This window comes from Euphorbia lathyris, chromosome 10 (genome assembly GCF_963576675.1).
Source record: "Euphorbia lathyris chromosome 10, ddEupLath1.1, whole genome shotgun sequence".
In the NCBI taxonomy this organism is placed as follows: domain Eukaryota; kingdom Viridiplantae; phylum Streptophyta; class Magnoliopsida; order Malpighiales; family Euphorbiaceae; genus Euphorbia; species Euphorbia lathyris.
Genome location: NC_088919.1, coordinates 16,373,275 through 16,386,033, shown reverse-complemented (window position 1 = coordinate 16,386,033; position 12,759 = coordinate 16,373,275). Strand labels below are relative to the sequence as shown.

General features: G+C 32.7%; 1 protein-coding gene across 1 annotated transcript; it reads right to left on the bottom strand.

The window, feature by feature from the left end:
• Nucleotides 1-2,271: 2,271 nt before the first annotated feature.
• Nucleotides 2,272-7,419, bottom strand: LOC136209892 (short integuments 2, mitochondrial). Its single transcript, XM_066001515.1, has 8 exons — nucleotides 7,152-7,419; nucleotides 6,959-7,063; nucleotides 6,775-6,852; nucleotides 5,806-5,947; nucleotides 5,622-5,692; nucleotides 4,279-4,375; nucleotides 2,916-3,136; nucleotides 2,272-2,802 (listed from the first exon to the last, which is right to left on the bottom strand). The coding sequence occupies exons 1-8, from the start codon at nucleotides 7,314-7,316 to the stop codon at nucleotides 2,551-2,553; spliced, it is 1,131 nt and encodes a 376-aa protein (XP_065857587.1). The 5' UTR covers nucleotides 7,317-7,419; the 3' UTR covers nucleotides 2,272-2,550.
• Between the last annotated feature and the right edge of the window lie 5,340 nt (nucleotides 7,420-12,759).

Genomic DNA, 12,759 nt, shown 5'->3' with positions numbered 1-12,759 from the left:
GAACCTAGTATCACGTAAGATACTTCAAAAACAGAATCCTAAACAAACTCCACTAGCCTAAAGACTAGGTCCAACCTAAAGACTAGGAACTTATTTAACAGCAGTTAAAACAGTAACACAGTAAAACCACTTCAATTTGAATTCTAACCTATCAAAATTAATTTCTAAAAAAATTTCCCAATTCAACAATCTAAATTCATATCAAGAAATTCCAAGTGAAATATAAGCTCATACCAAACTTAAAAAAAAAAACATTACGAATTCCTGTGGAATTGATTTGTAAATAAATTTAGTTTTTAAATTCATTAATTCAAAGGTGTAATCGTTTTCAAAATAAATTCTATTTTCTTTTAATTCATTCATTTCAACCTTCAAGTGCTATGTAATTAAACAATCAATATATAGTTTCCATGAAACTTATATTCAGAAAAAATGAATTCCAAGTTTTGTGAATTTCATTTACACACACAAAAAATAAAAAAGTCTTTCGGTGACAAAATGGGTTAAACTTTCATTTATCTTTAAATTAATTACATCAACACTTTTTTATGACCAAAATAAATCACCCATCTAATGTGTTACAAAAAATGAAGGGTAATCCAGCAAAATCAAAATAATCGGAAGTATCGTGATGTTTTTTCACAATAAAGATATAGCTTAAACTAATTATTTTAGCCTCTAATCTATATTAACCCCTGCATATTATTTTTGTGATATTCACCAGACATATAACAATCAATCATATTTGTTCCAGTTTTTAGCGCATATGTAAAGTGATTTGATAATTCGTGGGCAAAATGATTGTTAATCGGGTGACGAAAAACTGATACTTTCCCCGAACTTCTACCTCTGCATATGGAGGAAAAGAAATTATTTTAACTTTACATCGATTCCTTCCTCAACAACATGACTGTTGTTTATTGGTTTGAGTTTCTTGAAACGGCGGACTTCGTGTAGAGATCGAAGCCATCGGTTCATCGTTTCAATCTTCCTTGCTTTCAGTGGGGAAACTAGAAACATCTCCGATGACAGTCATCGGAGATGTTTCTGGTTTCCCCACTGAAAGCAAGGAAGATTGAAACGATGAGCCGATGGCTTCGATCTCTCTGGTCCTACACGAAGTCCGCCGTTTCAAGAAACTCAAACCGATAAACGACAGTCATGTTGTTGATGAAGGGATCGATGTAAAGTTAAAATATTTTCTTTTCCTCCGCAGAGGTAGAAGTTCGGGGCAAGTTCAAACTTTTGTTCACTGTTTTGGAAATGTAGAGATGTAATCCATTAAGGTGAACTAATTTTGTAGTGTTTAATTATAATACTTTCCTTCTATTTTTATAGAATAACTTAAATGTAAAGAAATAGCAGTTAAATGTTCTTAGCTCAAAGAAAAATATGTCTTGTTTTCAATGACATTGTTTACCTTTCAGTCTTGATCACATGCACCTTAATGAGCATGTAGAATTTGCTCATTCACCGTTAGATCTAGGCTTATTAGAATCCTAAGGTGGAGATTCAAAGCATCCTGAGACTTAGATTTAATAAGCCTAGATCTAACGGTGAATGAGCAAATTCACTTGCTCATTAAGATGCATGTGAAAATTCCTGGTTTACCTTATAACTTATTCATTTATCTTCACCTTCATCTTGGTGAACTTTAAATTGCACAGATATTTTTGTACCTTATTCTGCATCAATTACATAACCATTGTTTCTAAAAAAAAATGTTATATTTTTTATGATTTAATAATAGAATTGAATATTAATATTTTCAAATTCGATGAAATATTTGAATTTTTTTGTCCTAATTTGTACAAAATACAATATATTTTATTTTTTTCACGTCTAATCATATGCTTGTGATCTGTTACTAAAAAAAGGGACGGCCCGGTCGCACTACGCGTCCCCGGTGAGCGAGGGTCCGGGAAGGGATCCCACCACAAAGGTGTAGACTCGAACCTGTGACCTCTTGGTCACACGTCAACAACGTTTACCGTTGCGCCAAGGCTCGCCCTCTGCTTGTGACCTGTTACTAATTAGTGATAATAAATCGATCAACTATATGCGGCGGCGGATGTCTCAGTTCTTAATTGTCTAACCTAGAATTTATTATATATGTTTTCCATAAAAAAAAAACCAATTTCTTACTTTTGAAACTCAAATAACTTAATTTCTAAATTAAATTTTAATTTATAAAAATTATAAAAAAAAATTATAACTAAAATAAAATAAAAGGTGTAAAAATGTTTTAATTTTTAGCCAACACACCAAAACAAAGAAGTTTCAACATGCTGGAGGCTAAAAAAGAGATTGCCGACTTTCGAAATTACTCCTAACCGCAGGGCTAAATTTAGTCCCCAAAGGACGGATTCCTGTATCTGTCACTTGATTTAGGGGGTAAAAGGTGCACCATTCAGATTATTCTGTTTTTGCCTTTTTGTGAAGTTGGCAATGGTCTACTGAGATTTCAACTCTATCTACAGTCTAAAGATATGCTGATTATTACAATACCATTAAAAGCCTAGACCATAATCATTTTAACAATTAAAGATGTTATGACAAAGAGTTTAGTTGAGGTACATCGTCGAGGATAAAAGGACCAAGTTTACCTGTTCTAAACAGAGTTAGGAACTTCTTTGATACCATCAGACGAGCTTCAGATGCCTTATGAGGAATCTTCAATGCCTTCTGCAGCACTTCGAATTGCTGCTCTATAAGATTCTCCAAATCATTCTCGTCTTCCACGTTTCCGCTAAATTCCGCCAGAGTTTTGTACAATGCACATTGGACTTCAGTTACAAGATCCTGCAACGTAAACATGAATAAAGATCTCAAATCCACAACTAACAGAACCCAAAGGAGGTATTGAATTCTTAAGATATCGGTAGTGTTATGTGTGTGTAAGGAGATTTTGTCACCTCAACATACAGCACAGCAGACATATCCGGTGCCCTATTCCTCGATGGCCGAAGATCTTTATGATTGTACTCGTGTTTATCCTCGGATGATTTATATCTAATCCCATCCATTTTTCTACTATTCCAGTGTCTCCAGTGAAGAGGAGTGCCTCGAGTATTTAAAACAGCCAACAAGTATTGTGCAATGCGCTCTTCGCCTACAATAGAATCTTTCACAGATCCTGCATGTATACCCAACTGTAATAGTTAAATTAAATACTGATGGTAACTTTACAAATAGAATCTTGAATTGAATCCGGTGCTACTTAGCTGAACATCTCTTTTAAAGGCTTGATTTCCAAAAAACTTTTGTGGGAATAATATTTCTAGCAGAAACCTTCATGTATGTCTAAAGCAAAAGAAAAAAAAAATGAATATAACCAAATCAAAAGGCTCCTTCAGACTGTCATTTTTTGTTGACTTAACAGTGAGACCAGAGAATCTTCAAATATTCAGGTTAAATTCATAGAGGAACTTTTCAAACATCATCAAGGCATTCCAACAAGAAAAGAAGATATTGGAAGTAATATTGTTTCCGTGTGTATAAGTAAATTAACTTTTGCTACCAAAAATGCAATATGGAGAGAGATCGAACCTATGAAGCACCGATACTTCTAAGAGGTCAACGTACGCATATCCGATACTCCGAGGACGGGGATACGGTTGGGATACGTACGGAATACGGCTAGGAAGTATCCTTTTTTTCATTTTCTTTTTTAATTAGGGATGCGCTGGGATACTTTTCATAATTAATTAGTTATATTGTAGGGGGTTTTTTTAAAAACTTTAAAAATATAAGGATTATATAACAAATTAAATAAAGTAATATCAACCACCACCCATTAACAAATTAAAAAACTTTAAAAATATAAGGATTATATGACTTATTAGTTAATATTATTGATGTTATTTGTGGTTTTATAATGACTTATGAGTGTTATTTATGGTTTTATAATGACTTTATGAATATGATTTGCGGTTTATATATTTATGTATCTTTTAAATTTTTCATTACAAATGATATATATATATATATATATATATATATATATATATATATATATATATATATATATTATTAATTATATAAAAAAATTGCCGTATCCCCGCCATACCCGTATCTCATCTTTTTTAGAAATGTTGTTTGTCGTACCCGTACACATATCCGCACCCATACGTGTACCCGTATTGGTGCTTCATAGGATCGAACTATCAAAAGTTTTAGAATGCAACATGAGATGCACAATTTAATTCTTTCTCAAAAATAAAGCAGAAAGCATTTGAATAGAATGAATAAGAAATTAAAGAGAAAAATAGTTTTTACCTGCAAGAGCTAGCTTTAACCCAGTTTCTATATTTGGGATACTGGGAACCAGCACACCAGGAGTATCCAGAACATATATGCTAGGCTGATGAGCAATCTGCACTTGAATAGCAAATTAGTTATGACAAACAAGATTTTCATTTTCAGAAAACTGAAAATGAGAACATGATGTTTAGCAATAAAACCACTCTCAAGGTGGCACACTTTCCCGCTGTAAAGTACACCAGTTGGTTTTCTACCAAACATTAGCACTAAATGCTACCTAATGTGAGCCCTAATAGCCTCCAAAAGAATTGTTGTAATTGTTATTTTTTTCACATTCGTTTTATATATATACAAATTCATTCTGGAAACTGGAAAAGAATACTGAGAAGTGGAGAGCAGAGAATTTTTTTTCCACAATTAAACAAGGCCTTAATGTTGTCTGCTCATGAAGAAATCATGTTCAAAATGACTGAAAACAGAATTGGAAATATTTCCTCAAAACAAGTATCAAGAATAAAGATGGAAAAAAAAAGGGTAAGGGGAGTTAAAGCAGACCATTAGCCTTTTATAAGTTAGAAAGAAATAAGCAAAAACTCTAATCTGATAGAGATTCAGTAGAAGCACTGTCACAACACGATAATGTCCAAATCCTAAGAAAGAAAACCCTTTGAGCAGAAATTTAAAACTCTGATGTGATTGACAAATAATAAGTAAAGAACAACATCCAAGGATATCTTGGCAGGTCTATGCTGAAGGCCCAGAAGTTAGCACCTCAGGCAAAGAACTGATAGGAAAAGGATTGCCAAATACATGACAGGAAAAAAAGAAAAGAAAAGAAAAGAAAAGGCAGATCACTGATTTTCTTGTCAAAGGACTGTACAACCAAAAAGCTTAAGTTTGAAGATAAAGACTTCATGAACAGTTTTACATCTCTAAGACACCTCTGCAGTGCACATGGAAGCTTATTCACTGGAAGCACGCAAATACACACCTTGTCTCATGCTAAATTTTATTAAATAAACAAGAGGTGGAATTTGAACTCTTGACCTTTTGGTTTGACAAGTTTTGATACTATACCGAAGAACCACCCGGTAGGAGAAGGCTCCAGCAAATAGTTTCATATCACAAACACTGCTTTTTTTTTTTATGATGTCTTCCCAATCAACCTTTATGCATGCATAGGACATGTGTTTCGTACATGTAAAAAAACCAAAAAGAAAAAGAAAAAAAAAAATACATTGATAGACATATTTACATCTGCAGACAATTTCCAGTGCCACTCTCTTTTATTGAGAGTAGGAACTCGCCCATGCAACATAAACCAATGATATGGAAAAAAAAAATTACAATCCTTTCACCTTGAATCCTGCAATATCTTGAGTCACACCAGGCAATGGACCTACTCTAGCTCGTTTTAATTTCTCCTGCACTATGTACAAAACTCTCACCATCACCAATTAAAATGATTTCAACAACATAACGATTGACAATTGTACCAGTTTATACTTTAAGCCTATATAGGCATCTTAGCTTTCGTCATACCTGGAAAACAGGAAGATGCAATTTGATGGATAGAATTTATTAAAGCAGATTTTCCAACATTAGGAACGCCAACCACCATTACAAGGAGAGTAGGTTCCCTTGACATAACCTCCTTTAGTTTGAACTCCACAAGTTCGAGAAGCTTTTGAAATGTAAACAAAAAAGGTATAAACAAAAATTGGAAGTGCATAAGAAAATTAGAAGACAACATCAAATGACCTGTATACATAAACATGTAGAATAAATAAAATATTTTATTAGAATTACAAGAAAAATTATTATAAGGAATAGGCTAATGTCATTGTTAATGCAGGATAAGAAGATTGAGATAATCATAACTATGAAACATTGAAACCACAAACCCAACATAAATTAAGAACATTATTTTGAATTCTTTCAAATAACATGAACAAAAAAGAGCAAAAGCATTGAACTGGTAGCATCTGTACTTTCAGAAAAAAAAGTGAAAGAAAATTCTCATAATCAAGTCAGTATTTAAGGCATGCACACTCTGTTGCATGGGCTATACAAGCAACACGTTGTGTATAAACTAAAAAAAAGGAAAAAAAATTGTTCATAAATGTCATATTCATTTATGTTTAAAATTACTCTAGCGCATATGAAAAGGCCTATGCTCAGTGAAAGCAGGACCTGTATGTGCCATGTGCTATACAAAGTAATTGAACTCCATTCTTACAAAATCAAACTAAGAAAAGTTAACTTCAACCTCAGAACAATCACATAATTTTTTCCTCCAATTTGCCCAGAAAAGTGCCTAGCATGGTATAGAAGCTAGGAAATATACCCTTAAAACTGTATTATTTCATATAAGTAGAACTAGAATATCCTAATCTACTATGACATTCGTCCTCCTGGAAAATATTACATGAATAAAGTTAATATCTACTATTCAAAACAACTTGCTACCAAATCCATGTGCAACCTTCACATTCATTCTAGTTAACTAACCTTCTGAACCGAACTCTTGCTGTGGGCATTAATTGGGATAGAATCCTGCTTACACGAATCAAAATAATGAATCCATTTCTGCAAAAATTGAAAGGCATGAACATCATAATTGTAGAATCAATATGCCCCTTTGTCATCAAATAGTAAGAAGTGAAAGGAAGAACAGAAAAGAAGGCGTAATTACATGCATTATATTAGGATTAGCTAAATCTTTCTTGTTGAGAGCAATTACACGCCGTTTAGACTTAAGCTGAGGCTGTAAATCTTCATTTGCAGAGGACAATGGAATCTATTCAATGAAGAAAACAATTGAATGATTAAAGAAGAGAGGGAAGGGGAGAATATATAAATAAAAGTTTAGAAATGTATGTACGAACACGAGAGTCGCGAACTTCGATGACGAGATCGGCGAGCTTGAGGCGATCACGGATTGCACGGGTGGCGGCAGCCATATGACCAGGGAACCAGTTGATAACTCCACCCTCTGCGTTGAAGCTCATCTCTCCCAAACCCTTCTTCACTAAACCCTTTAATCCTCTCATCACTGCCAAACAATATTTTCCCTCTCTGCAAACTAAAACCCTTTGCCGTTTGCTTATGGAGAAAATAGTTTCCCACTTCGCTACTTCTTTGCTCTATGGAATATGCATACAATGTTTGGAGGTAATAGAAGGTAAAATTTTAAATTAACCTGGCTTTTGTTTGGGGGCTTGGGCTTCTACGACTACATGAATGTTAACCGGAGTATTAAAGTAAGTTAAGTGCGGAAGATATGTTGTACGTTAGGGGTGGACACAGTTCGGTTAACTGGTCCATTGCAAAAAAATTAACCGAACCGTTATCAACGGTTTTTTAACAATCCAAACCGAAACCAGTCTATATCAATCGGTTAACCATACGACCGGTTAACCATTAATTTCGGTTAGGTTTTTCGGTTAAGGGTTTTAACCATTAATTTCGGTTAGATTTTTCGGTTAACGGTGTAAGGAGAACCGATAACCGGACAAACCGGTAGCCGGTAATATGAACCGGTTTATTTTTCGGTTCGATTTACCAGTTTCCAGTTCGGTTAACGGTTTTTCCGGTATCTGATTTACGTACAACTCTTAAACAAGGTTAAATTTTAATCTTCATTTCCATCACTTTTCTTCCTCTTTCATTACCACTTCTAACTCTCACCTCTATTACTTCTTCTAAGGCGTCGTTTGATAAAACTGAAAATTAAGTGCTGAAAAATTAAGTACTGAATTTTAAGTATTGAATATAATAAGTGCTGAAATTATTAAATTATATAAATGTTTGATAAATATTAAAAATAAGTGTTGAATATAAAAATATTAGTTGATAATGTTTAACTTAAAATTTTAAGTTAAATATTTTCACTTATCAAAATAAGTGATACGTAGCTTAATTGAATAATTTAAATGGTTAACAAAAAAAAATCATTATTAAACACAATTAAACTAAATAAGTGTTTAATCTATTAATTTAAGTGATTTTTATTTTTATCAAACAAGACCTAACTCTCACCTATATTAACCTCTCAACTTCCAAACAAATGTTTAAAAGAGACCCAAGTCTTTATGGTACTTTTACTTATAATTTATTTTATTTTATTACCTAAGATGCCATATTTAGAGGGAGTATTCTTGGTAGGGATACAAACATTACGAGGGTACAAGAATCCCTAATAAGGATTCCCGTGGAGTGGGAATAAGGACAATTATATCCCCCGTGGTCAGGGACGAGAACATATATTTTCATTCTGCATGGATCTCTATTTCTATCCCCGATGTGCCTCCACAAGGATCCCCAATAAGTTCCTTGACTAATTTTCCAATTTAATATTTATTTATTATATATATTTTTATGTGAATTTTCTTATGAATTATGTTAAGAGCGAAGACTCAAAATCCTTATTTTTTTCTGTGGTTTCGTAAGAGCTCAATCTCTCATTTTCTCTATGCTTGAAATTACATTACTTCTACATTTCTTTTTCCTTCAATCATTCCACTTCCATTTGTTCTAGTTGCCAACTCGTCGAGTTCCATCCAGGTATCTTCTTCATCTCCATTAACATTGATAATATTTATGAAAGAAAAGACTTGATACTACAAAAAGAAAAGTTTGGACTTCTCGTCGTGTATAGGGACGACATCATTATTGTGAGGGGTCATTTGGATTTTCCGTTGTGTAGTATAAATATGTCTTATTTCCAAACTTTCTAAGCATTTGTTTCCGTTTTCCCTGCGTTTTCTCTTATGTTGTTTTCCTTGTTATGTTCTTTTCCTTCTCCAGTTGCATATAGTATGTGTTCCTCATATTATCGTCGTACCGGATGAAGCTTTGCCCGACCACCATCAGTTGTTCGAATGATTACGTGGGGATTAATATACCAGTTTTATTGGAGCTTGTCCTTCTGGCTTTTACCACCCCCACGAGTGTCGCCATAGAAATGTCTTTCAGAAGATCAAAGAAGTATATGGACTCTGGCTCTAGTCCCTAGTACCATTCTTGGGCCACCCCTACTAAGGTCATTTGGAAGCCTTTGCATATGACATGCTCTTTCTTGATGTACAAGTTTATCATGCTGATGAAGGTGGCGTAATGTTTATTGAGTTCCTTGATACTTATGCACGTGGACATCTTGGGGGTTTTCTAGTTCTCCGGAAAGTTGGACTCAATGATTCATTGAACCAAATGAGTTTTGCTAGAAGTGACCTTTCCTCGGATGACTTTGTGTAGTCTCAAACGCTCGATGAGAGCTTGCAGTAACGTGCCCATCTAAGGGCTAGGTTCCCGTGAGGAGCTCGTCTCTTCTTTAAGTCGATCAATTAGGTTCAGTTGGTTGCTTTTCCTATTCGAGAAGGTTATTGGCTTGGAGGAGTTCCCATTGTTTGTGCTTGTACTCTTGAATCACGTTTTGAGGCTCAATCATTTATCATTGGATTTCGGTGTACTGCACTTATGCGGTCTAGAAGCATTAGGGTCTCCATTAATTTTTCAGTAGGGTCCTTGGTTTTGTCTTCCGAGTTTGTCTCTATGACGTTAGTCTCTAGGTTCTTGGGGATGATAGGGCTTTCCTTTTCCTTGACTTTCATTTGTTTGCTGGTTACAATGATTTCCTTCCTAGGGTAAGTAGTGTTTTCCACCATTTTCCACCATTTTCCTTTCCTCTTAGGGAGTATTTTCCACCATTTTTATTTTTCTTTCGTTGATTGTGGCGAAGGATAAGTAGTGTTTTGATCTACATTCACTACACCAAATGATGAGGTATTGAGATTGTATCACATAGAGCCTCCACTAAGTCATGATCTGAGCTGAGAGCGGTCCATGAACGCACTCTAACGATTAAGTTAGTATGAATATATCTAGAAGTAGAGAGAGCGAGAAAATATCGGGATCCTTTATATGGATACCAAGTATATGTAAGACTTTGATATAGTGAAATACCTTTAATGTCCTCTTGATCCGACATGAGAAAGCATAGATTAAAGTCACCCAAATGTCAAGTCAGTCGTACATATTGGGCTTGAGTTCACTTCTTAATTGAGTCTAGAGGATTTTGACTCATTTACCTCACTCATTAATGTTAAATTACATTTATGATGCCTAAACTTTATTATGTTTTATATTTTGATAACCAAATTTTAGATTTATAATTAAAAAATATTATTACTTTAAATATTTAAAATACACTTATATATTTAATTTTTTTTAATCATCTTTTTATATTTCCTCTAATGCTTCTTTTTTCTATCGAACAAAATTTACCCATTCAACTTTTAAGGGACGAAACAATATATTAAATATTTATTTTAAATATAAATTCTATTATTAAAAAATTATGTATTTTTTTAGATGAATTTATATGGATTTTTGAGATATGATTTTTAAGTTCGAATCCAACCTTCTAAATTAACAAGCAATTGAATTAGATTTGGGTTGAACTTTTTTAGGTGAAAACCTACCGGATCCAATTCATGAACAATTATATACTTAGACACTGTTCTTTTTTACTTTAAAAAACTGAACTGAATGCTACTAGACTGAATTTTTATTGAAACTGATCATTTAAAAATAGCAATAATTAAAATAAAAAGCTTATAAAAAATAATAATGGTTCTAATAATAATAATAAAAATAAAAATAATTATAATTTTAATAAGTAATGATAAGTTATTGAACTGACTGAATGTTATTAAACTGATTGATACTGAAATTAAGTAGCAAATGAACATGTTTTTTTTTTTTTTTGGGAAAAGGGACTTTATTACTGCAAGTATAGCAAAATTTAAAGACTTTATTTTTTAAGCAACAAAAAAAATTAAAGACTTAACTATGGACATTAGACATATTAATTGGTATATTATAAATTTAATTATGTATAAATAAGTGGTTGTAATATTCTAATTCTATAATAAATATATTAGTAAATTCAAATACTTATATGATATTGATAAATAAAGTTATGGTCATTAGGATTGAACTATCTTTTGATTGCAACATGTATAAGTTCTATCCACTAATTCGATGTGTTATAAGTTCACGTTTGCTTCGAACATCAAAACTCGATAAACATTGTTGTCATGTGACCGAAAGGTTACAGGTTCGAATCTTAGGTGCGGCCTCTTATAAAAAAATTGGTAAGGGAATGCTTGCCCTCCGATATATCCTTGTGAGAGGATCCCTTCTCGGACCCTCGCTTAGCAAGGACACGCAGTGTACCAGACCGCTCTTTTTTATTGAATAAATTACGGATTTCCAACAAAATGTATACACAAAAATTATTGTGAATTACTTGAGAATATTAATGTCAAATTAAAATCATGTTCCAACCATGACTTCCCCTCATATAATGAAACCAAAAACTTAACTAACATGATATGATATCATGTCAAAAAAACTATTTCAACTAAATTAAATTTTATAATAATTTTTATATTAATCTTTTGACATATTTGTCAAATAATTCTTTTAAAAAAATCTGCATGTATAGTTTGATCTATAATTTTATTTTTTTATTTATTTGTGAAATTCGTACAAAAAAATACGTGTTGCGGTCACAAATTGGCTAGTTAGATGTATTTTAATAAATATTGGGAAATTGGTATTTGTTCATAAAATAATATATTAATACGAAATCGACACGTAATTTTAGTATTTGAGTTTAGCTTAATAAGTAACGTGTTATTTTAGATTGATATGAAATTGACACGTAAATTTTTAGGTTGTGTTACGCTTAACATGTTAACCCGAAAATGATACGAATATTTAAAATTATTTTTATATTCTCTCATATTTTTACATGATATCTTTATTAATAAACGTAATAAAATTACAATTATTACTTGCAAACATGACTCGAACCTTCTATATTGTTATAAACACGTAACACGAAGCAGACTTAAATCTTTAAAAACAGTATCATATTCTCTTATATATTTTTTTTTTTGAAAACATATTCTCTTATATTTTTTAATATTGTCATTAATACACATACATAGTAAAATTACATGTAATCCGAAAACATGACACGAAATCGACATTAACCTGATTAGGTTAACACGATTATGACACGAATTTTTGTGAGTTGGATTAGGATTGACTCATTTTGAAACTGACCCGAAATCGACACGACACGAATCTGATAATTGCCACTTCTAATTACCATATCTATCAATAAGTCTACCTAGAACTAGACCTGGGCATGGGCCAGACTGGGTCGGGCTCGGGCCGGACCTGTCGGGCTTTTAATAAAGCCTGATGAGCCCAAGCCTAAGATATTAATCCCAAGTCCGTCCATCCAAACTCATCTGTATATTTAAAAAAAATTAAAAAGCCATAAAATTACTATCAAATTAAAAAAAAACAGAGATAATTCACAAAACATAACAGAGATAATTCACAAAGAAAAAGCAAGAGAGCCAAAAACAACAATGGTTCAAAATTAAGCTCAAAATACAGTACTGTTCTCAATTATTA